Below are 24924 nucleotides of genomic sequence, written 5' to 3'. Positions count from 1 at the left end.
GTATCCAGCTATATCTGGCCCTGTATCCATCCCACTACTCCACACCTACCACAACCCCCCACCCCCCCTCACAACAGTAAAAAACTGATCCTATTTCCAGGTCTCTCTAACTTTTACAAAGAGTCATCCAGACTCGATACGTTAGCTCCCTTCTCTCTCCATAGATGATGTCATACCTGCTGAGATTGTTGAGTATTTTCTATTTTTGTTGCAGATTCTAGCATCCACAGTAATTTACTTTTACTTTTATTCTGGAGTCAGTTCCCCTTTCGCTCACACTTTGTGTGAAGGAAGACCTCCTGATTTCATTTCTTAGCTTGTCTTTTATCATATAGAATTTACAGTGCAGAAGGAGGCCATTCAGCACATCAAGTCTGCACCCGCACTTGGAAAGAGCACCCTACCCAAAGTCAACACCTCCACCCTATCCCCATAACCCAGTAACCCCACCCAACACTAAGGGCAATTTTGGACACTAAGGGCAATTTATCATGGTCAATCCACCTAACCTGCACATCTTTGGACTGTGGGAGGAAACCAACACGCACATGGGGAGGATGTGCAGACTCCGCACAGACAGTGACCCAAGCCGGAATCGAACCTGGGACCCTGGAGCTGTGAAGCCATTGTGCTATCCATAATGCTACCGTGCTGCCCTTGGTCCTTGGTCCTACTCTCAAAATGTTATTTAATTTTCCAATTTAACTTTTTTACTAACATACATCTATGAAATAACTTCCTCGGTGCCACTTTCAAGACCATTGAAGCCACGTATCTCCTCATCATTCAAACCTACAAAGAATCTGGATCGAACTTCTGCTTACATTTACATTACTCCAACTGTTAAATAACTCCTTGTGTTTATCTAAAATTGGACATCCCACAGTCCAAGGATGTGCATGTTGGGTGGATTGGCCATGCTAAATTGCCCCTGAGTGTCCAAAATGGTTGGTTTGGGTGGGGTTACTTGGTTACGTGGATAGGGTGGGGGTGTGGGCTAAGGCAGGGTGCAGGCCTCGATGGGCCAAATGGCCTCCTTCTGCGCTGTAAATTCTATGATTCTATATGAGTGAAGTGTGCTCCAGTCATTTTATTAAACCATGTGATCATGACTTTCTACAGATTCATATTTTAATGTTTTTCTTATAGTTCAGCATTCACTCAGCATTATTGACTGTGACCCTATTGTTAGGGAATGCTCAATGTCCAGGTCTCAAACAGCTCCTTCTTTGTCAACTTATCTTTGGCTATTTCCGTGTACCTTCCTGGGGTACGTTATGTCCATATCCGTTTGCATGAAATCTAACATTATCTTGCAATGCTGTGTTGAAATTAAATGGTAAAGAAAGTAAGGAGGTGGGTGGGCATGCTGATGGAATATTATCAACTTGCAAAGGGAGTTTCAAAACCAGATTAAGCGTTGCAGCTGAATCAAATCAGAGATGCGATCAAACATTCCACATGTATCTGAAGAAAATTATCTTGTGTACAAAAAGTAGTTGTTTTTAATGAACGTGATTTGTTTTTGACTAGGAGTCAAAACTGCACAGCTGCCTATTGACCCTTGTTCAACTCAAAAGGATGCATAAGGGTAGGAAAGTCAAGGGAGTAAAACTTCCATCAAATAGAATATGATTCATTATGTCAGCTTTTCAACTCCCTGATGGTAGTGTAGTATTTAAAATTCCATGTGCACTCTGGATGCAGTTTATGCATTGTGTCATACTGCTGTACTCAGAGGTTAATATAAGGCATTCGCTTTTCCTCTTTAACTGGTTAGCTCTCAGCTTTGTTCCAAGGGTCGGAAGTCTATTGTTTGAGTTGTTCAGTAACTCTTTCCCTTTGGGTTGTACCTATTACGTACAGGAAGTTCAGCGGCAATGGGCTGGACAGTAACTGCTACCCTGAGATTTCTTTGGGTGAGGGGGAAGAAAAGGAAAGAGTTGCATGCAGTTCCTGTAGCACTGCCAGAACTACTTTTTAAAAATACCTTCTTAAATCCTGCAATATCAAGATAATTAATTGTAACAAGTGTACTGTCTTTGGCAGACTACCGCATGCAATTACTGTAGCAATATTTTAATAATTTTCTCAATTTTGTGTTGATTTTTAATTCCTTTCACTTTTTCCCTTCAAACAAATTGAAGTGATTAATTATTTTTCCTACATTTGTTGGAAGAATGGGGTTGTTTATTCAATACTGCCCCTTCCCACACCCAACTTCTGTTCTTCAAAAACAGCCTTAAAAATAGATTTGTTTTAACATGTTTCCTATCTTGGAATTAATTCCGTTCTTGATCAAATGCAATCATATAAATACTTGGTTCATCTGACTGGTGATGTGTTTGGCCAAGTCAGTATGCAATAGGTAGAATCCTTTGCAACGCGAGTTTTACACCTAGGATTGTCATCTGTATGTTGTACCTGTTGCCTTCCAGGATGTGGCAGTCATGTAACATGTCCTTTCTGGTATTACTCCACAGACTTGCAGTATCTGGTCATGTGGGCTTTGAGTTTCTTGACAAACCTCATCTATGCAATAAGTCAGAAAGTCATACAAGTGCAGACTTATTTTATCCATGGGCACCTTGTGCATGCCTGGCACAATTTGGCAAAGATGTGTTGCAGAGCACACGACTACTCGTTCTGCATGGTGATGGATAGTTTTTAAGGCTGATCAATACTTTCTTGCAAGTTAAAGACATAGTATGATGGGCCTTGATGCTGGGACAGGAGCAAAATGAAAATATCTTGGCCTTGGGCACTTCCATTTTTCCGCTGTCCCACTTATTAGAAAAAAACATGCATCTCGCCCTCAAAAGCAGCAGAAGCCAATGCTTCTTTCGCTCCTTGGAAGGGGCATGCTATCTTCATTTACTTTCAGTAGAATTAACAAACACATGCCTCTTTTATAGAAATGGATGTGCTCGAAACCATCTGTGTCAATATGCTGCACTAGTTGCTTCAACTTTGAGGGATTTTCTTTCATCAGACTCTTGGGGGTTGGTCCCACCAGGATCTGGCTCCATTTTTTGGTGTGTGTAAAATGGAAAGTAGCTGTCAGAGCTCCTACATTTCAGTATTAAAGTCCCTTTAATTTAATTGGTCATTGGAGCGAAATTGTATTTGGGCAACAATTAAGCCACTTTCTGACAGGTGGGGACAAAATATCGAAGTGAAAAATGGCTGCCATATCGTTTCGTAAATTAAGAATAAGAGGATTTGACTTCTCTGATTTTTCCTGGTTCCTTTCTGGTTAGTCCAAGTATGCTGTAATGACTGGTGAGAGGGACCATTTCTAGTGATATAGCAGGCCATTGCAGATGAGTTAACCAGTGGTAAAGGAAATGTAATTTCCCAGCTGGCGTTCTCCCTCGTTCAAAATACTCTGCTGTTATTGCACTGTGTCGGTTAAGTCTTTTTGATACAAGCAATTGTGACGGCATGCAAGTTAACTTTTCAAACATCTGTCTAAATGAACTGGAATTGCACTCTTGAAGTTGCATTCCTTCTTGCAATACATTTTTATTAAAAATATAACCCTCCCCCCCCCCCCCCCCCCCCAACACATTTGTTAAAGATCGTATGAACAGATACTAGGAAATTGGCACTCACCTGGTTACCTTTGGTGAAGGGCTGGAAGTTCTTAAGGTGCATGGTTTAATACTTCATATCCCCAAAATCTCTCATTCCCAAAGTAGGGATGAGCTCCCATAATTGAAGTTCCAAATGAAAACTTGGAACCTGATCTAAAGTAGTTTAGTGAAAACATAGAAAATGAGCGTATTAGTCACTGACACAATATGAGGCTCTCTTCTTGGTTTTATAAGTGCAGTTTGAAAACACGTGTGCTCAAAGCTTTATTAATGTACCTTCTTTCCCCCCCCCCACCGCCTCCTCAGACTTCGCCCTTTAGATATCGAATTTATGAGACGCCTGAGCAAAGTGGTGAACGTGGTCCCTGTCATTGCAAAAGCGGACACACTAACACTGGAAGAGAGGGACGTCTTTAAAGGAAAGGTAAACACAATTGTTTTAAACTATCTTAATTGCCATTTATATGGCACTCTGCCATTTTCATTTTCTTCCTATTTCCTGCCGAGGCGATATCGGTTGCCTGAAGGAAGAGTGTTAAAAACCAAACAATCCGCTTTGTTTTTTTTGGAATAGTGTCTGTGGGCAGGGAGATTAAATGGAATCTTGGGACTTTTTTTGGCAGTGGCAAAATTGTTATTTTGAATGGCCTCAGCCATGTCCAGCTGTAGAGGACAAGCTGTGCTTGCACACTGACACTGGTGAACCGAAGTGGAGAAAATGAGCTGTGTTTAACCAGATGGAAGACGTTACATTCAGTAATGTTTGCCTTTCTGTACTGCACCCAAAATCGGAATGATTTTCTTTTTGTTCTGGACTCTGTGGTAGACTCTAAAGCAATTCAAAGTGAGGATTTTCTCCTTTATTCCTTAATAGGATGGGAGCATCACTGACAAGGCCCCACGCTTATTACCCATTCCTAAAATTGCCTTGGCAAAGGTGGTGGTGAGCTGCCATCTTCGGGGATCTCTGTAGTCCACGTGGTGTAGGTATTCCCTCAGGGCTGTAATGGAATGAGTTCCAGGATTTTGAACCAGTGACGATGAAGGAGCGGTAATATATTTCCAAGTCCGGATGTTGTGTGTTTTGGAGGGGAATATGCAGATGGTGGTGCTCCAATACCCCTGTTGCTCTTGGTCCTTCCAGATCATAGAATTCCTAGAGTGCAAAAGGAGGCCATTCAGTCCACCAACCCTTCTAAACATCACCCCACCTGGGCCCAATACCCCACCCTATCCCCGTAACCCCACCTCTGACCTTTAGACACTAAGAGGCAACTTAACACGACCAATCCACCTGACCTGCACGTCTTTGGAAACCCACGCGGACACGGGGAGGGAGTGCAAACACCACTCAGACAGTCACCCGAGGTCGGAATCGAACCAAGGTCCCTGGCGCTATGAGGGAGCAGTGATGACCAGTGTGCCGCCCGTGGATGGTAGAGGTCACTGGCTTGGAAGGTGCTGCCAAAGAAATCTTAGCGAGTTGCTGTATCTTATCGTGTATATGGTACACACTGTAGACATGGTGGTGGAAGAATTGAATGTTCAAGGTGCTGGATGGGGTGTCAATCAAATGGCTCATTTGTCCATTATGGCGTCAAGTTTTTTGGAGCAGCACTTATTCAGGAAGCGAGTATCCGGTCACATTCCTGACTTTTGTAGATTATGCATAGGCTTGCGGAAATCAGGAGGTGAGTCATGTAAAATCCCTAACCTCTGACCTGCTCCTTTAGCCACAGTATTTTTGCGGCAGGTCTAATTAAATTTCTAGTCATTGGTGAGCCCAAAGATATTGGAGAGCAAATGGGAATTTGGTAATGATAATGTCATTGAATGTCAAAGGAAATGTCTGGGTAGAACTCCCTTCCTGGAGTTGGACACAGTCTGGCACACACCTTGCCTCTATTTGGCCCCGGTCTAAATGTTGCTGGGTATGGGCTGCTTCATTCTCTGAGGAGATGTGCTCAGCAGCAACCCCTTGTATCAAACATTCCAAAATACCATTGGTGACACAAATACAAAGTGTAACTGAATTGAACGGAAAATATTTTGCAATTTTTGGAGTTACTGAAACTGCATCAGTTTTAAATTGCATCACTTTCTTTTTTTGATATTATAATCTAACATTATGCATGTACAGTAACCGTTCCAGTGATGCGTTTGCTGACTGATTCAAAAACAATTAAATGTTATTAAACTGGTATTAAACTTTTCAGTCTTTCTCTCTGTCTCTCTCACTGTCATTCTCTCCCTCTGTGTCTCTCAGTCTGTGTGTGTGCCTCTCTCGGTCTCTTTCTGTGTGACTCTCTGTCTCTCTGTTTGTCTCTATCTCTGCCTGTCCCCCTCTCTGTCCCCTTCTAGCACAAAATCATAGAATCATAGAATTTACAGTGCAGAAAATTATCCATTTATGCCTATTCTCTGCTTTTCGTTAGTGAACCAATCCTCCGTCCATGCTAATATGTTACTCCCTTCACCATGGGCGCTTTCTTTGCAAAGTAACTTTTTATGTGGCAATTGGTCAAATGCCTTCTGGAAATCTAAGGTCAGCACATCCACATGTTCCCCTTTACCTACGTTGCTATATTTCCTCAATTAACACTAATAAGTAGGATGAACACTATTTCCCTTTTACAAAACCATGTTGACTCTATCTGATTGTCTGGAGATTTTCCAAGTGTCCAGCTGTAACCACCTTGCAGATAGATTCCAGCATTTCGCCTAGATCTGGCTCACTGGCCCGTTATTTCCTGCTTTCTTGTCTCCCTCCTTTACTTTGCAGTAAATTACTCTTAAACTTTTTGTATTGCAAATTTTCACGTGCTTGTATTTCGGGACATGGAGTGGCACTGGTTGATGACTTGGGCGGAGAATTCAAGAATGTGTGTGTCCTTGTATCTGAGAGCGAAAAGGTCAAGCAAGTGAATTATGGGCTATCTGAACGTGTTGGGAGTTACATTGATTGGTTTATTTTGTTGTCGTGTCTGGTGATAAGTTTGTATTAGAATAAGTGCTGCTCGCACGTGCTGAGGCATCTTCATGTTGCCTTATTACTCCCTATTCATAGGACATTAGCTCATATTTATTCCAGTGTTAGAACTAAATGGCCCAGTGACCACCATTGTAAAAATTAATTTGCATTTATTGTACAACTTTTTTGGGGGGGTGGAAGAAAATTCATTATTTTGCTTTGTTGTCTTATTGTTAACTTATTACCTCCGTCAAATGGAATGTGCCATTACTGTTTTTTCACCCATTATTTGATATCTGATTTCCTCTGAAACATTCCTTTGGTACAATATAAATTGTAAAATGCTCCGCAGAAGGCTTCTTGTGCAACACTTGTTTGTGATAAGTTCCCACAGCTCATTGTTGAGTTGTGGAAATAAAGCACAGCTTTTTCTCAAAGGAATCTTTGTTTTTTGCAGCCTTAAGCGAGGTCACTTTGCATCATTCAGAGTGACATCTGCCTGTCATCATATTTAAAATGCTAAAACTGTGACTAAAAGTAAGCTTTATTTGTTGTGATATCTCCATGTCCAGCGTGATTCCCAACATGGACAATTTGGTTGAATCCATTTTTTTCCTCATAATTGCATCATATTACTTGTCGAGTGTGTGTTTTACCAACATTCACAGATTCCATGATCTGTAAAGGTTAAATATTTGAGCGAACTTATTAAAAAGACATCAAATCGATTCTGTGAATTGACGTTTTAAAATTTTCATGTTCGAGCGCGCCATGAGATACTGAACAAACCTTTGACTTCAGCAGTGCCAGTTGCGCCATCTTTATAATACTAACGCCGTTTAAGCTGTAAAAATTCCATTAGTGTGAATGTTGCTGTTTTGAATTTCGCTAACTTGCTTGTAATGAGAGCAGGGTCAGGTGCTGTTCCAGTCTGATTTTGGCTAAATCAGCTGCATGTTAATGATTACCAATGGACAAAGCTTTCAGATTTGAAGTGGGGGTGGGGTGGGGGAAGAGATACCACAATTACCAGAATTGCTTGGCTAAAATATATAAGAAGAAAGGCATTCAAATGACCTTTCCTTTGAGATGAAAACAGGATAAGTTCCCCTATGCACAGGGGAATAATATAGCAAAGAATTGAAATCTATTGAGTTGATTTCTGGTGATGCTGAACTTTTTCCTTAAAATTTAGAGTGCCCAATTTTTTTTTCCAATTAAGGGGCAAATTAGCATCGGCAATCCACCTACTCTGCACATCTTTGGGTTGTGGGGGCGAAACCCACGCAAACACGGGAAGAATGTGCAAACTCCACACAGACAGTGACCCAGAGCCGGGATCGAATCTGGGACCTCGATTTTATTTTTTTTAAAATCAATATTATATAAAAGGAAAGAAAGAATGTAAGTTTTGCAAATGTGACTGAATTGCCACTATGAACTCCGGCCCAATTCAGTGGGTAGCACTATTTCTCACAGCTCCAGGGTCCCAGGTTCGATTCCCGGCTTGGGTCACTGTTGGTGTGGAGTCTGCATGTTCCAATTAAGGGGCAAATTAGCATTGGCAATCCACCTACTCTGCACATCTTTGGGTTGTGGGGGCGAAACCCACGCAAACACGGGAAGAATGTGCAAACTCCACACGGACAGTGAACCAGAGCCGGGATCGAACCTGGGACCTCGACGCCGTGAGGCAGCAGGGCTATCCCACTGCACCAGCGTGCTGCCCCGTGATGCTGTACTTGAGGCATCGAGAGTAAATGCCCTCTTCAGGGGTTAGAGGGTTGGAGATAATCTTTTATTGTTACAAGTAGGCTTACATGAACACTGCAGTGACGTTACTGTGAAGAGCCCCGAGTCGCCACATTCCGGCGCATGTTTGGGAACACAGGGGGAAAGCTCAGAATATCTAATTCACCTAACAGCACATCTTTCTGGATTTGTGGGAGGATACTGGAGCACCCGGAGGAAACCAATGTGCAGACACAGGGAGAACATGCAGACTCCACACCAACAGTGACCCAAGCCGGGAATCGAACCTGGGACCCTGGAGCTGTGAGAAATAGTGCTACCCACTGAATTGGGCCGGAGTTCATAGTGGCAATTCAGTCACATTTGCAAAACTTACATTCTTTCTTTCCTTTTATATAATATTGATTTTTTTAAAAAAAATTATCCCCAGTAAACCTCTTGTGGTATTACCAGCACTACCCTGAGTAATGACGTGGCATGTTGGATTATCTGCTTATTGTAACGTCAATAGAAAGAGAACTGGACAGGTTCTAGAAGCACTGCAAGCTGAGCAATCTGGTGCTGTAAACGAGTGTGAACTGGAGGTTGCTACTGTGTCATCTATGGCGGGAGGGTTTATGTGCAGCAAAGCCAGTTTAGAAAAGGTATTTCCTGCATAATAACACGGGGATAAAAACAAAAAGATTGGCACCGTGAATGAAAAAAAATCATGACAAAGGGTAATAAGGAAATTTTGCACATGGAAAAGTAGAGGTGAAATAGGTTAACTTGAGAACAAATGTATCCACAGTTAGCACAGCTAGAGCTGTGGCTAATTTGACAGCAAGGACCCATCACTGCGGCTACGGTGGGGGGCAAACTAAAAATGTACATCCTGAAGTGTAAACACAAGACAACACCAGGCTTTGTAATTAATCTGCACAGTGACGGATTTAAGCACATCAATGGGTTATTTGTTGCAGATCAGGAATGACCTTCAGAAATTTGACATCGACGTGTATCCTCAAAGACAATTTGATGAAGATGCAGAGGATCGACTGATAAATGACAAAATTAGAGTAAGTAGAATTTGTTTAAGTCCAAATATTTAACCTGAAATTCCCTGGAGTGTGCTCGGAGCCTGGTGTTATTTCTTCAATCTTATGCTTATTTGTTTACCCTGCATAAACCTTGAGAGCTGCTTAAAAATTGATAAATAAAGATCATTTTTATGATGAGCGACTTCTGTTTGGGTGCCATTGGAGGTTCATTTGTCTGATGGCAACCATTTTGATAAATTTTAACACTGTAAAGGTGTAACTGAAGATAATTGAGTCAGTCTTTAGACGTTCTCTGAGATTTCACTGCCCCGCCATGGTGTGACCCGCCACTCGATATTTGGCAGCCTAGCCAAAAGTCCATTGCCTTCAGTAGGACCGGATGGTCCCGGCGCTGGGCGGTGATGGAAAATCCCACCCACTGTTTCTGATGGGTTGAAAATTTAGTCCAAATACTGAAGTGTTGGTCCGCAAATGGAAATTATGAACAGAATTGCCTCCAGTCTTTTAGATTTAAGAGAAATTTGAATAAAGATCTTGGGTGGGATTCTCCGTTTGGGAGACTTTGCATGCGATTTTCAGGCCACGTTGCGCACAAGCGAGAGCACAACGCAGCCGGAGAATCCCGGGAGAGCCCTCCAGCGGGCCTTCCGACAGCCTCCGCGTCTTGTGGGATTAACCCAAGTCCCGCGAGACGTTGGAGTCGGAATTCCGTCCAAAAGGGGCAGTACCAAACAGCACTCCCGGAAGTAGGTCTTAAACTGATTTAAGACCTAGTCACCCGGATTCTACCGGCCTTCCTCGATTCTCCGGCCTATCCAGGGAGGCTGCAACCGAGCATCATTCAGCACTGGTCCACAGAAACGTGGACCAAGCGGAACGTTACCTGGGGGGGGTCTCCTAGGCCATCAGAGGCCCCTGGTGGCCAGTGTCAGTGCAGCGTGGCCCTCGTCCTCCCCTGGAATGTGGGCACCTTAGCACAGCCCAGCTAGCACCTTGGCACTGTCACCCTGTCACTGCCAAGCTGGTTGGAGCACTGCCTGCGTGCCAGGATGGCATTGCCAAGGGTCAGGGTCCAAGGGGGGCCATGCCCATGAAAGGAGGGTGGAGGGGGATTTGAAGTGTCGGGGTGTGCAGGGCAGGTAAGTAGGTTGGGAGGGGTGGGTGGAGTTCCTGGAAGGGAAGGGGTGCTGTAAGGGTGAAGAGTGCTTGGGGGAGAATGAAGAGGGGGGGCGCAGACCCCTTAGCACGATGTCCTCCCTTGGGGGGTTGGGGTAGTGTCCATGTGTGTGGGGGATGACATTGTCCATGGGTGGGGGATGTGGAGGACCAGTTCTCTTTGAGATCAGGGCACCATTTCAAAATGACAGCCTGATGTCTGAGTTCAGCTTCCCACTGCTGGAAAAAATTCTAAGTGTGGCTAAACCAGTGAGAAACTCCCCAGGGCCCCAAAAACTGACCCCAGCACACACAGATCCGCAAGATTCAACACAATCTTGCAAGACATTGCAAGTGGTGAGTGAGATCACTTTTTGGCAAATCTGCATATTAGAGCAAGGCAGTAAGCCTCACTCTAATGTGCGGTTTCCTAAGGTTTTGGGATTCAATCAGTTTGCATCGGGGACTTTCGGCGAGCTCCGTTTGGTACTGGTCCCCACAAACGGGGATTGGACGGGACGGCACTTGTGGGGGTCTTCAAGGGGATTGGAGGCCCTCAGCTGCATGCCCTTCAGGCAGGGTGGTGCCCTGGTACTGCTGGTGCCACCTGGGTAACCTGGTGGCATTGCCAACTGGAATGGGCACTGCCCGGTTGACATAGCCAAGGTGTCAAGCTGGCATTTTTATGCGCACGCGCAATCGGGATATGGTTGCCTGGCATGGGTTGTTGGGCGGCGCACGGGATTGCCGGGGGACCCTCCCATATTGCGTTCAGGCTAGGGGGAAGGGCGGGGATTCTTTTGGGGGCCTCGGAGATCGAGATGGCATTTTAAAATTGCGTTCTGATCTCTCACTTCAACGGGGAGTTCCGGCGAGTGGAGCTCCCCATTGTAAAAAACGGGGCTATGTGCGGCCTTGCCCGAGCATTCCTCATTCCGGTCCCTTATTCAACGCGAGTCACGTTGGATAACCATGTGTTTCTGCAGTGCGTGTGCTGGGAAATACACGGCCAAACACACTCGCTCTGGGACTTTTTCCCTTTTGGGAAGATCACTCCCTAAGTGTAATTGATTAGTGGGGAGGATCTTGCCACAGAGCTGGCGGGAAAACCCCTGAAAAACCTGCGATAAATAAGTATTTTGGGAGAACCACACATTTTACAATCCCCCTGGGAATGCAAACCGGTGAGCAACTCCACAGGCCCAAATAATGACCTCTTTGACCCATTTGCGTTTATTTACGTGCTCCCTCTGGCATGCACCGTGGACCTTGTTCCTGCCACCAGCACGGGGTGGGGGGGGGGGCATCATGATCGGGACAGCGCCTAGCATGATCCTAATTTTACCCCGACGCCCGATTCTCTGTCCCATCGGGGAACTCGATCCAGGCATTCTGGAATGGAGAACTTCACCTCTTGTTTCTCTATTGTTATAACTGATATTTGATCATTCTGAGAAAAAGGGCAATCGAACTTGCATCACACAAGCACTTGGTCAGATTTACACTACCGAGACTGTACCCATCCTGATTAAAATATGCCCGGAATCGTGTGACTTTCGTTCCAGAGTTAGGGGTTGGATTGGAGTCAGGCCTGCTGACGACTAAAGCACAGCATAGGAGAGCATTTGCCATAGTGGACTGGTTAGGTGGCCTGGCTTAGTTCTCTGGAACTTGATATCAGTTGCTTCAGAAGCTATAATGCCTTCTTTCATACATATCCTCTTCGCTTCTTATACCTTCCATGTCACCTCCATGTAGCCACTCACCTTGGGCAGATCTCTGGAACCATGGAGAGATGAAAAAAATAATCTTCTAGCTATCGAACACAGCTCTCTCTTTTATATACTCGACAGTCAAAATAAATCATGGGCGCAATCTGCCCAAATGGGAACAGGGACCCATAGCATGCACAATTAGCTGGGTGTTTCCTGGCGGTTGGAGCCAAAAAAAACACCACCCTATCGAACGGCCATTCGGGTAGATCGGGGGCCCCAACAGGGAAAAAATCTTAGTCTCGATTTCTGCACTGAAGAGTTCTGCTCGCCAGAATGGCATCCCAATCTTGCAACTCCCAAACCATCGCCCCCCCCCCTCCCCCCCAAGCCCCAACAAGCCAGAAGAGGATCATCGCACAGGACACCCTTGGGCCCGATCTCAGTCATGTGAAAAATGCTAGCTTGGCACCTTGGCAGTGGCAGCCTGGAAATGTCCATGCCAGCTGGCAATGCCGTCTGGACACCTTGATCGTGCCAGACTGGTATTGTCCAGGTGACATCAGCAGTGCCAGTGTGCCACCCTGCTCAGAGGGCAAGCACCTGGGGGCCTCCAGTGCACTGGGAGACCCCACCCCGTTTGTGGAGACCAACACTGAATGGCGCATGCCTGAAGTCTCCAAGGCGAGGGGTTTAGATTCCAGGTCCTGGTTAGATGTAGGGAATGCATATTAGAGCGTTGCTATCTGTCTCGCTCAAAAATGCAGATTTGCCAGAAAGTGATCCTGCCCTCAATGGGCAGGATTCACATTGCGAAGTCTCGCGAGATCGCGTTAGATCTCGCTAGGCCTGATGAGCTTGGGATCCCAGAAAAGGGATCTACCAGCCACGCCGCACTCTTTTTTGACACAACAAGGTCGGTAATGTGTTAATATCCCAGCTGCTGTTGATACCGGATAAGTAAGACCCCAGAGTGAAAACTGGTTTGATAGATCCCAACTGTGGTGCAAAGTTACTGAACAGGTTCACAGGAGTCTACAGATGAACAGTTAATAGAAAAAATAAAATATTTATTGAACAAGAAAAGTTAACAGTATTACAGCACACAAATAGGTTAGACAAATTTCAAAGCAAACACCAGAAGGCAATTCATTTACTCCAGAAATATCTTTACAGCCACATGAACCAGTGAAAATGTAGCACCAGCTTGACACTTGGGACTGGCACAATTGCAAACTGTTTTCTTCTGGTGAATTCCTGAACATACACTTGATGCTTCTCACCCAATTTGTACCTCCCCCCAAGACACCCAAAAATCACCCTCTAAACTCACTGTTTTTACAATTACAGAGCAAAACAAAATGGGCGAAATTCTCCGCCCCCCCACGACGGGTGGGAGAATAGCGGGAGGGCCTTACCGACATTTTTGCTGCCCTCCCGCTATTCTCCCCCCCCCCCCCCCGCCCGCCGCAGTCCCTACCCGAATCGCTGCCGCCGTTTTTTTACGGCCGGCAGCGATTCTCAGCTGTTAGATGGGCCGAAGTCCCAGCCCTTTACGCCGTTTTTACGAACGGCGCAAACACCTGGTCTTGCCGTTCGGAAAAACAGCGTGACTAACTCGCTATTAATAACCATTGCACCGATTGGCACGGCCGTACCACGGCCGTGCCAAGGGTGCCACGGGCCCGCGATCGGTGGGCACCGATCGCGGGCCCGATGCCCGCGCACTACTTGTCCTTCCGCCGCCTTGCAGTATCCATTCACGGGGCGGCTGAGGGGCAACCCGGCCCGCGCATGCGCGGGTTTCGCGCAAAAACGCTATGACGTCACCCGCGCATGCGCGGGTTGGAGTCTTCCAAACTGCGCATGCGCGGCTGACGTCATATGACGCGTCAGCCGGCGCTAACTCCGGCAAGCGGGCTTAACGATTTTCGTTAAGCCCGTCTTGCCGGAGCCTACGGCGTCGGGCTGCTAGCCCCGACCGGGGACCAGAATCGGTCCCCGGTCGGGAAGGGGCGCGCTGCCGCCCGGGTTTTACGCCAGCTTTACGATTTCTCCCGTTTTGGGAGAATCGCGCCCAATGAGTTCCCTAAACTCAGCCTTCCAGTCACAACTTCGCTTTTCATAACCGATTATTCAGTTTCTTCTCAGAGAGCTAACCACCCCTGTTTTCTTTCTCTGACACACACACACACACACAAACACACACGTACTCTGCCCTCCCCTTTGTCCCTGGAACATTGTTGTTATGGGCAACAGTAAAGCTTTTCTACTTCGGGAATATTTTATTTTCCCGAATCGCTGAATGTTCAACCATTCTTTAACCCATCTCGTCCTGATTCTGCTAAATCTGTCCCCACGTGTTTCTGGGTGGTTTTCTCCCCCACCCCGCCCCCAATCCTTGGGGTACAAATTATGTTTCCTTGTGCTCGGGTGTGAAATATAGCAGGGGGACAATTTGTTCAATGTGGCTCCGCTGCTAACCTTGTCGGGCCCGTATCTTAGGCATCCTGGGAAACCACAGCCATCCCGTAACTGGCAAACCCAATTCCGATTGAAGAGTTCCTTGCTGAAAGCAATGTGGGATGAAGGGGCATCCAGCCTACCCCGCTCAAAATTCTTCTTCGCTCTTTTCCTCACCCGACTGTCCTTTAAATCAGTTGGGGAAAGACGAAGGCTGGCAATGTTGGCAAAAATTGTAACCAGTACATTTAAAAAGGTAGCCACAGTCATTATTGGGGAGCTGTAAGAGACAAAGAAAATCTTGCTTTATGAGATCAGCGAGGAGACTAAACATGGCATGATGTTATAGATTTGTGAGGTCAAAGGTATATTAGGAAAAAAATCTGATTTGCATTCAGACAGAAAATGTCTTCAAGGCCACATGTTTCATATTTTATTCTGTTATTTAGGCAATGGTACCTTTTGCAGTGGTTGGAAGTAACCTCGAGTATCAGGTAAATGGAAGAAGAATTCTTGGCCGAAAAACAAAGTGGGGAACTATTGAAGGTAATTCTAAAGATAATTTTAAAATATTCAACTCTTAGTTGCAGAATTGAGTCATAAAATGTTATAGCACAGAAACCGGCAATCAATTCTGTGCCAGTTTTTCTCCATTTGGATGATCTGCTTAATTTGCATTCTCCTGCTATCCACTCATATCATTTAATATTGCACTATATTAAGCAACCAGCTTTTTAAATGAATTATGGGCACTGATTCCCAACTGTTGGGAAAATACATTTTCTTTTCTAACCTACGCTTGTTCTTGCGATGATCTTAAATTATTATTTTCACAAACCCATTAATGTTTTATAGACTGTATGATAATTTCTATTCTTGTTGGTTAAAAAATACTCTTTGTGGCTTAGGTTACAATTATATTAACAGAGACAGCTTTCATAATATCCGGGAAAGTCTGTGCTGTACATTTGCTATTGCTTTTAAGACCTCTTTTATGATGAAGTTCTAAAAATTGCACACAGCACTTTATCTGTGGCGTCCAAAAAGGTGAGGTGGGGTTGCTGGGTCACGGGGATGGGGTGGAGGTGTGGGCTTAAGTCGGGTGCTCTTTCCAAGGGCTAGTGCAGACTCGATGAGCCAAATGGCCTCCTACTGCACTGTAAATTCTATGATTCTATGAAAACATTTCTAAATGTAGTCTCCGGCAGGAAATGAGGTGTGATTCCCGTCGGGTGGATTGTTGTGATCCACCACGCAATCCACCGTCACTCCGAAATGTTTTTGGAGCCAGGGATGATTTGCAGTGTGGGACCCGAAGAAGCCGGAAAGGCCAGATCCCCAAAAGGGCGCCCTGATCTCAGAAACCGCATCCCCTATAATCACTGGCCAGACCACGCCCACCCCTCCCCACCTCCCAGATGAACAACACCCTGTTATGAGTTCACCAAAGGCACCCCCATTCAATACTCTTCCCCCATTGATTTATTTTTCCCCCCCCCCCCCTTAGGACCTGCTCCTCCTCCCTCCATCCTCCCCCCCCCAGCACTATAACATTGGCAACCTTATTGGCACTGCAAGGTTGGTGGTGCCAGGTAAGGTGCTGAATTGGCACTGCCAGGCTGTCAGGATCCACACTCCCTAGACTTTCTCGGAAAGACGTCAGAACAGAGGAAGCCTAGCAGACAAATAACTGTGGTTTAAAAACAACACCTCTTTCTAGGAAGAACAAAAAAATGCCTCTTTTTTAAAAAACGGTTAGAAACAATATCTGCTCAAAAGAGGAAGCTCTCTAGAGTTAATGGACTGTGAAGAGCTATAAAAACAATGCTAACCCCACCTTTTAAATAGCCTGGGCTTATCATTCAAGAAGGTTGTAAAAGGTAATGGACATTGAAATTGATTGTAAACACTGCAATTTAATGCATTTAGGCTTCTCAGCAAGCCCAGAGGCTTGAAAAGGTTAAAGGCGAATGAAATTGAATGTGAAAAGGGAAGATATTTACCTTCATCTGACAAATCACAGATATTGACATGCTGGGAGAGACGTCAAAGGTTTGAAGGCAACAGAGGGAAGATTTTTGAACCTTCACCTAACAGATCTTTGAATGTGACATGTTGGGAGAGAGTTCAAAGGTTTTCCAGGGTTACAGAGGGAAGACTTGCCACACAACCCACAACCCGGGAAAGACCTCTGACCTGAGCTCCTCCAGCCAAAGCCCTCTGACACCCACCTCACCTGAAGGACCCCCCTCGGCATCCTGGAGGTCCCCCCTCGGCACCCTGGAGGTAAGTGCAGACGGGGTACTCACCCGCTTGTTCCTCCTCGGTGCCAGAAGAATGGGAAAATGATTTGCGACAGTCTGTTTTGGGGCTCTCCCGCAATTCTCTTGAAGTAGCTGGATTTGCGCTTGGCGCAACAAGGCTGAAAAATTGTCCCCATTATCTTTGTCGTAAATCTATTTTTAAGTGGTATTCTCCTAAAAGCTTTTAGAAAACGTCAATTTTAAATTAGATAGCTTAGACTGACTGATCTATAGTTGCTGGGCACACCTTTACGCTTTCTTGAACAAGGTTGTAATCTGTGCAATACTTATATGACAAGGCCTTCATTCCGGGGATCATGTTGTGAACCTCCTATGGATCACCTCCAAGGCCAGCACATCCTTCGAAACGGGGCCCAAAACTGCTCACAATATTCCAAATGGGATCTGACAAGAGCCTGATGCAGCCTCAACAGTACATCCCTGCTCTTGTAAACTAGTCCTCTCTGCATGAATGCTAACAATGCATTTGCCTTCGTAACTGCCAACTGAATCTTCATGTTAACCTTAAGCGAATCCTGAACGAGGATTCCTAAGTCCATTTGTGACTCAGATTTCCAAAGCTTTGAGTGGTGGCATGTGGCGCAGTGATTAGCACTGGGACTGCGGCGCTGAGGACCTGGGTTCGAACCCCGGGCCTTGGTCGCTGTCCGTGTGAAATTTGCACATTCTCCCCATGTCTGCGCGCGTTTCACCCCCACAAGCCAAAGATGTGCTGGTTAGGTGGATTGGCCATGCTAAATTGCCCCTTAATTGGAAATAAATAAATAAATAATTGGCTACTCCGATTTCCGAAGCTTTTCCCCATTTAGAAAATTGTCCATGCCTCTATTCTTCCTACGAAAACCTCACACACACTTTTCCATATTGTATTCCATCTGCCACTTTTTTGCCCACTCTCTTAGCCTGTCCAAGTCCTTCTGCATTCTCCTCCTTATAAATTTTAAATGCTTCAAGTGTCTGGATTATTTTGTCTTTCACTATGATCTGTGCAGCAGTATCTTCCTTGGTAAAGCCATGCATCTTGCCTCCAGGTGTAAATCCTTTCTGGACCCTAATTTGCCCCACTTCTTTAATCACCATTTTGCTATTTGTATGCCTGTGGAAAACTTGTGGATTCCTTTTTTATATCAGTTGCTAGTCTCATCATACTCTCTTTGCTTCTCTTGTATACGTTTTCACATCCGCTCTGAACTTTTTTAAATTCAGGCCCCATTCTTAGTTACATTGCCTGTCTGACATTTGTCATCAGTACACTTTTTCTCCTTCATTTTTATATCTGTCTCTTTTGTCATTCAGGGAGTCCTGGATTTGTTACCCTCCCTCTCCACTTTGTGGGAATATCCTTTAGCTGTGCCTGAATTCTGGGGGAGATTTTCCTGCCATTTCCGCCAGCAGGATCTTCCGGCCCCACCAATGCAGAACCCCAATTGCCGATTTCCCAGCGGTGCTGGGTGGACTAAATGGGAAATCCCATTGGCAGTGGTGGGACCAGAAGATTGCGTAGCCAGTCAACGGTAGGCCTTCTCCTGCCACTAAGAAATATACTACTGAGGCTGCAGGAAATCCCCCCCCCCCCCTATATCTGCCTTAAAGGCAGCAAAATATTCAGATAATGGGCCCGATTTAATGGAAAGGTTTATAAGGGTGCAATTCAACTAAATGGGAACAAAGTCCCATGGCGAGCGTGTTTAACGCAGGTTTCCTGGCGCTCGCAGCGTCGAGAAATACATGGCTGTACAGTGCAACATGGCCATTGGATCACGCTCTACATGTAATTTCAGGCGGGTTTGGTTAGGTGTTTCTTCCTGGCACTGTCTGCGAGTTCCTCACTGCTATCTAAGCACAAGTCATTTTTTGGGGCCGTGGTGGGTTTCTCCGCGGTCAAGCCCACGCTTAGAATTTTTTTCATCACTGCGGAGCTGAGCTCGCCGGCTAGACCAGATCCTCCGGGATTGGGCCACTATTTTGAAAGGGTATCCCGATCTCTAAATGAGGTTGAGGTTCCATCACTCTCCCCACCCACGGGCAATGACATCATTCACACACACATGGGCATTACTCCATACACCCCCCCCCCCCCCCCCCCCCCCCCCCCAAGCGAGGACACCCCGTTATGGGATCGCTGACACCCAGGCACCGCTCCAGCCAGCCTGGCAGTGCCACCCTGTAGGTTTGGCGAGCACCCAGGGTGCTAGGCGATAGCCAGGGTGCCACCCTGCCCTGTCCCTGACCACCCAGGGGCCTTCAATGGCCTGGGAGATGGCCAGGTGCCAATCCACCTGGCACATATTTGGGGAGGCCGTTGGATGCCAGGAGACAGTTAGATGCAACATCAGCCGGATTTAAGAACACACTTAACTGTGAAGAACCCAGATCGCAGCATCTCACGAGATCTGGTTAGGTCTTGTGAGACATACCGGCCATCAGGAATCCCGGGTGAGGCCTCTCCCGGCATTTCCTGGCCGTATCCCGCTCTGATTCCAGCAGGACAAGGCAGGTCGATCGCTCCCAATGTTTTTTTTGCCAACATTTGGTTCCAATTTATCTCGGTCAGATCCATTCTTAACCCATTGATGTTGACCTTCCCCTAGTTAATTATTCTTACTCTGGATTGTTCCTTGTCCTTTTCTGTAACCAATTCAAACCCTAATGATACAAAGATTACTCTTCCCTAAATATTCCCCTAGTGATAGTTTATCCACGTGACCCACCTGATTCCAAACAAACAGGTCCAGCAGTGATTCATTTCTCTTTGGACTGGGAACATACTGCTGTAGAAACCTTTGCTAAACACACACTATGAACTCTTGCCCCTCTCTGTTCATTACACAACTACTATCCCACTCTTATCTATAGATATTTAAAGTTCCCCAATATAACTACCCTATAAGGCTTGCACCACTCTGTAATTCCCTTGCACATTTGTTGTTCTTCATCTTTTTCACGAACTGGTAGCGCGTCGAGTACACAGGGCAACATAATTGCACAATTTTTGTTCCTTAGCTCCAGCCAAATTGATTATGAACTGATCCCTCTGGGACATCTCTCTCTCACTTCAGAACAGCAATATTATAATTAATGAATGCTGGCACTCCACCCTTTTCCTTCCTTTCCTATCTTTCCTGAACACCTTGTATCCAGGGATGTTTAATACTCAGGTCTACCTTCCTTCGAGCCAGGTCTTTTTATTGACTTCGCATCACAATCTGTGGCTGTAACGCACCAATCTTTTTTACTGAACGCTGGGTATTCACATACATGCTCAGTAACCTTAATTTAGACATTATTACTTCCTCCTGTTCCTCACCAAATAACCTCCTATTTCCACTTAGTCCACTCCTGTCTAATAAGGAACTTCTTTCACTGCGTAGTATTCTCACTTTACGCACCTTATTCTTTTCCACTTCTATACGCTTGCACCCACCCCTCCGGCAACAACTTCCCCAACCTTTTTTCTCATGCATCTGCAACTTCACTGTCTCAGAGCAGCACCATTTTCAAAAGTTTATCCAATTGAATTGGAAGTCTTTTTTTTCTCAGTTTCTTTGCTGTTTTGTAGTGAGAGCTTGGGTTGAGTTAGATTGATTACATAGTGTTCATAGTGTGTGTTCATCAGGTTTGTAAAATTTAAACACGTTGGGCGGGTTTCTCCCAAAGGGATTCTAAGTGCTGACGCCGGAGTAAAAACCGGAATGTTTTACTCCGGCGTCGGCGCCCGTTCCCAGACCCTGTTCTGGGGCCTCCATGCGGCTGGCAGGGGTGTGGTGCGGGGGTGGGGCCTCGGCGTGGCGCCAGAGACCCGGTGCCGCGTAAAAGACGTGGCGCTTGTGTCCCGCGCATGTGCAGTTGGGAAGGCGGCAACTCGCGCATGCGCAGTGACCGTCCTCCCCCAGGCCGCCCCACACAAAAATGGCGCAGGGATATAACATTGCCGGCGGAGGAAAGGAGGCCTGCTGATAGAGAGACCGGTCCGCCGATCGGTGGGCCCCGATCGCGGGCCAGACACAATCGGAGGCCCCCCCGGTGAGGGAGCCCCCCGAGTATTCCCGCAGAGTTCCCGCCAGCAGCAACCGGGGTGAAACGGCCCCGCCGATGCCGGCGCCACGCCACACGCGCTGGCGTAAATGGCGCAGATTCTCCGCACCTCGGAGAATCGCGCGCAATTAACCTTTTATTATCAACTGTAATTATAATTAAATAGGCAAAGAAATACAACTAGCTTTCCACTATCTGATTCCCAATTACCACCCCCTCACCCCCAGCCTCTGCACACACAGACAAACAACACAGAAAGGAAAGGGTGGTAGAAAGGGAAGAGGAATAATAATACAATTAAATGATTAGTATCTTTGATTCAAATGCATGTCTTCCAGTAAGTTTCTTTCTCAAGGTTAGGCCTTGAGTTGGGTACTTTCTTTTCCTTTAGCTTGTAATAATCTTCACTGCAGACACGGGGAGGCAGCAGGCAATCGGAAGCCGAGAGAGGGAGAAAAACAGCTCCTCTTCGTTTGAGAGTCTAGAGTCTTCTGGAAAATTCTCTCTTGGGGGGGAGGGGGGAAAGCACCTTGGCAGGAACCAATAACTGATTGTTGTCAGGCAGAACACTGTCCCTCGCCAACTCATTGGTTGCCAATTAGCCAATTGAACAGATTCCCTCCGGTCTGCTAGGTCCCGTAAAGTCTGAGTTCTCCCTTCCCAAATATAAAACTGGAGAACACAATGTTCCAGTAAGCATGCTGTTTGCAACTTTGAGTCCTCTACTTCCTCCACTTGACTCAAGGTATATCTCAATTATTGATTCTCAGACCAAAAAAAATAAAGATAAAATAAAAGAAATGGAACAAAGGAAATAACAGGAAGGACTCCTATGGAATACAAGGAGCAATGTGTATTCCTTCTATCATACTAAATCTTTTTCTTCAATTGTTCTTGCATCCATCCTGCATTAATATTTTCTTGAAAGCAAGACTGACTGTTCCAAAGTTCCACAAGCTATTGTTCACTACCTCTTCAATGGAAAATTCATACATCTTCCTAACTTCCCATGTCTACAGTCTGCACTTATTTCTTGATTGACAGCAGATAGCATGAAGTCAGAGGAATAATATTCCATTAATTACAAACTATTCAAACTAAAGCACGTTGACAATAACGTTCAGTCAATGCCCATTTTCAGCCTCAAGTCTGCTGCTCACCATAATGTGAAAGGAGAAAAATGTGCAGGCATTCTTTACCCACATCTGAAGCAGGGTTTAGACTCACACACAATCAAGGAACCCAGCGCCTGTTTGAGGCCTACACAGGATTGGTTTGCCCAAAGGTAACCAGCTGTTGTAAACCTCGCCGATGTGACTGCAGTCTTGGACATAATGAACATACCTGACTGTAGAGCTGGGAAGAATCAGGTTAACACCACCGGCCCCACATTACCGCTCAGGCTCTGGTCCTTGCTCTCCATCACTCACAGAACCTGATCTCCTCTCTACCCTGCTCATCCCTACCTTTGCTTCCTCTCCCAGTCACCAACTGACCTTGACTGCCAGCCTTTGCAGTGCCCAAATCGAACCCACCCCAGTTACCTGAGGGCTGCTGAGCAGCCCAGTATTAAAACCCTGCTTGGATCACACATCATGAGCTACTCGCAGTTCTAGATGCCACACCTTAGGATGGAAATAATGACCTTGGAGGGAGTACAGCATGGGGCTTAGCAGAATGATACCTGTACTCCTTGTGTTAAATTACAGGGAGAAATTACACAAACTAGGGTTGTAAATTGCGGACATTCAGAAAGTTGAGCGATTTGATTGAAGCTGTTCAAGATATTTAAAGAAATGTATCGGGTAGACTGAGAGAAACTACTTCTGCTCAATAGGAGGCAAGAGTCTAAAAATTAGAGGCAAGCCTTTCAGGAGTGCAATTAGAAAACACTTTCATACACAAGGCTTTGGAACTTTTCCACAAACTGCAATTGACGCTAGATCAGTTGTTGATTTTGAATTTGCGACGGAGAGATTTTTGTTAGCAAACGGTATGTAGGGATGTGGGGCGAATGTGGGCACGCGTTAGGTCACAGATCAGCAATGATCTCATTGAATGCTAAAATTGAATTGATGGGCTAAATGACACCTCCTGTCGCTGTGTTCTAATACTTTGTCAGGGAACACCATTGCCAGTTGGGATCCATTATAATGATACCGGAGTCCAGAACTCAGGGAGTTTCACAGATCCGCCTTCAGGCACAGGAAATTCATTCTTCACTTGCCAGAATTTCAGAACCTCTGTCAATGCAACCTCTGAAAAATTGCAGTTGGCTGGATATGGGCATTTTTCAACCCATGCTTGCTATCAGAGAAAACGGCAACATGGGCTGAAAGTATGGCGAGAATTGGAAAACCCTGGGGGCGATTCTCTGAGCCCCGGGCCGGAGAATGGGAGCAACCGCGTCCTGACGCCGGCGCGCGATTCTGAGGTGCGGAGAATCGGCGCCGTTTGCGCCGGCACGTTTGGCGCGGCGCGGGCCGCTGGAATCGACGGGGCTGAATGGCCGCTCCGACACGACAGAATCCCGCCGGCGCCATTCATCCCTGGTCGCTGCCGGCGGGAACACTCGGGGGCCGGCCAATGGGGGGGGGGGCTCCTTCACCGGGGGGGGGGGGGGGGGGGCTCCTTCACCAGGGGGGCCCTCCAATGGGGTCTGGCCCGCGATCGGAGCCCATCGATCGGCGGGCAGGCGTCTCCTCCTCCGGGCCTACTTTCCGCCACGGCCGGCCCCTGAACACCGACCCCATGTTAGGTCGGGGCTGGCGCGCGTAAGACGTTCCCCACGCAGACGCAGGAGGGCGCAGCCCAACTTCGCATGCGCAGGACTGAGCTGGCCCAACTGTGCATGAGCGTGTCTCCTATGCCGCGCCGAGGCCCCGCCCTGCAAATCACGCCACGCCCCTGCCAGCCCCACGGAGGCCCCAGAATAGGGGTCTGGGAACGGACGCTGGAGTAAAACTCTCCGGTTTTTACTCTGCCGTTGGCACTTAGATGCCCGTTGGGAGAATCCCGCTCCCTATTTTTGCTGGTGAGTTCACATTTCCCGATTTTCCACGCCCTTCACTGGTGACATCACGAAGTTCACGACACGAGGGGTGAGAACTTCATTTTAATAGTTTAGCACATCATGTCGGCGAGGTTTACAACAGTAATTTGAAAATGTGAATCATTCGAGGAGATCCCCCCCCCCCTTCCTCGGCACAAAGGGAAGTATAGCCCCCGGGGCAGGAGAGCGATGGACATGCCCTGGCAGTGCCCTGGCACAGGCAGCCGTGTCAGGGGTGGGTCCTCTGGGTGGCACCATGTGATGCATTCCCTTTGTGTGTTTGAGAAGGAGTGATATCTGTGATGGGGGAGAGCGCCCCTGAGATTGCGGACTGGTTGGGAGCAGAGGAGGGCCCCCCGATGCCTTTGATTTGGGGGGGGGGGGGGGGTGCTGCAGACCGTTCGGTACCTGGGCTGATTAGGGTGCTTTTTAAAGATGGCGCCCTGATCTCTGTGGACTGGACTCCCCCCGCCCCCCCCCCCCCCCCCCCCCCCAGTCAAAGTGACAGCGTAAGACCCGTCCACTGATTTTTCTTCCTCTCCGAAAGCTCACGATCTGGAGTTTTGCTTTGACAAAAAATATGGTAAGATGTATCGCTCACACACTGTTATTTTCCAACAAATTCTGAGCCAATATTGTAACAAGATTGAAGAAATTTCTACTTCATGAGCTATATTCTGATTTATTCAACATCAATACACAATTGGCTGTGTCTGCTTCCTTTTGTTTACCTGTGTCTATATAACGAATTGTACATTTCTGAGTCGGTTTTTCAATCTGATTCCAGTTGTGCACCCTTCGATGTATTATTGTTCAGTCCGTTT

The 24924-nt window shown here is 46.5% G+C and overlaps 1 protein-coding gene across 5 annotated transcripts in view; it reads left to right on the top strand.

Annotated features, from left to right (window-relative positions):
* LOC119953086 (septin-9-like) overlaps positions 1 to 24924 on the top strand; it is a 322986-nt gene that overhangs the window by 278543 nt on the left and 19519 nt on the right. For all 5 annotated transcript variants that reach the window (XM_038776914.1, XM_038776916.1, XM_038776915.1 and 2 more), the window contains 3 exons: positions 3903 to 4020; positions 9282 to 9377; positions 15139 to 15235. In XM_038776914.1, the coding sequence (XP_038632842.1) occupies positions 3903 to 4020; positions 9282 to 9377; positions 15139 to 15235 (311 nt within the window). The remainder of the gene's footprint in view (positions 1 to 3902; positions 4021 to 9281; positions 9378 to 15138; positions 15236 to 24924) is intronic.

The sequence above is a fragment of the Scyliorhinus canicula genome, chromosome 18 (genome assembly GCF_902713615.1).
Source record: "Scyliorhinus canicula chromosome 18, sScyCan1.1, whole genome shotgun sequence".
Classification (NCBI taxonomy): domain Eukaryota; kingdom Metazoa; phylum Chordata; class Chondrichthyes; order Carcharhiniformes; family Scyliorhinidae; genus Scyliorhinus; species Scyliorhinus canicula.
The sequence above is the reverse complement of the archived record's forward strand: the minus strand, read 5'-3'. Positions and strand labels throughout refer to the sequence as shown.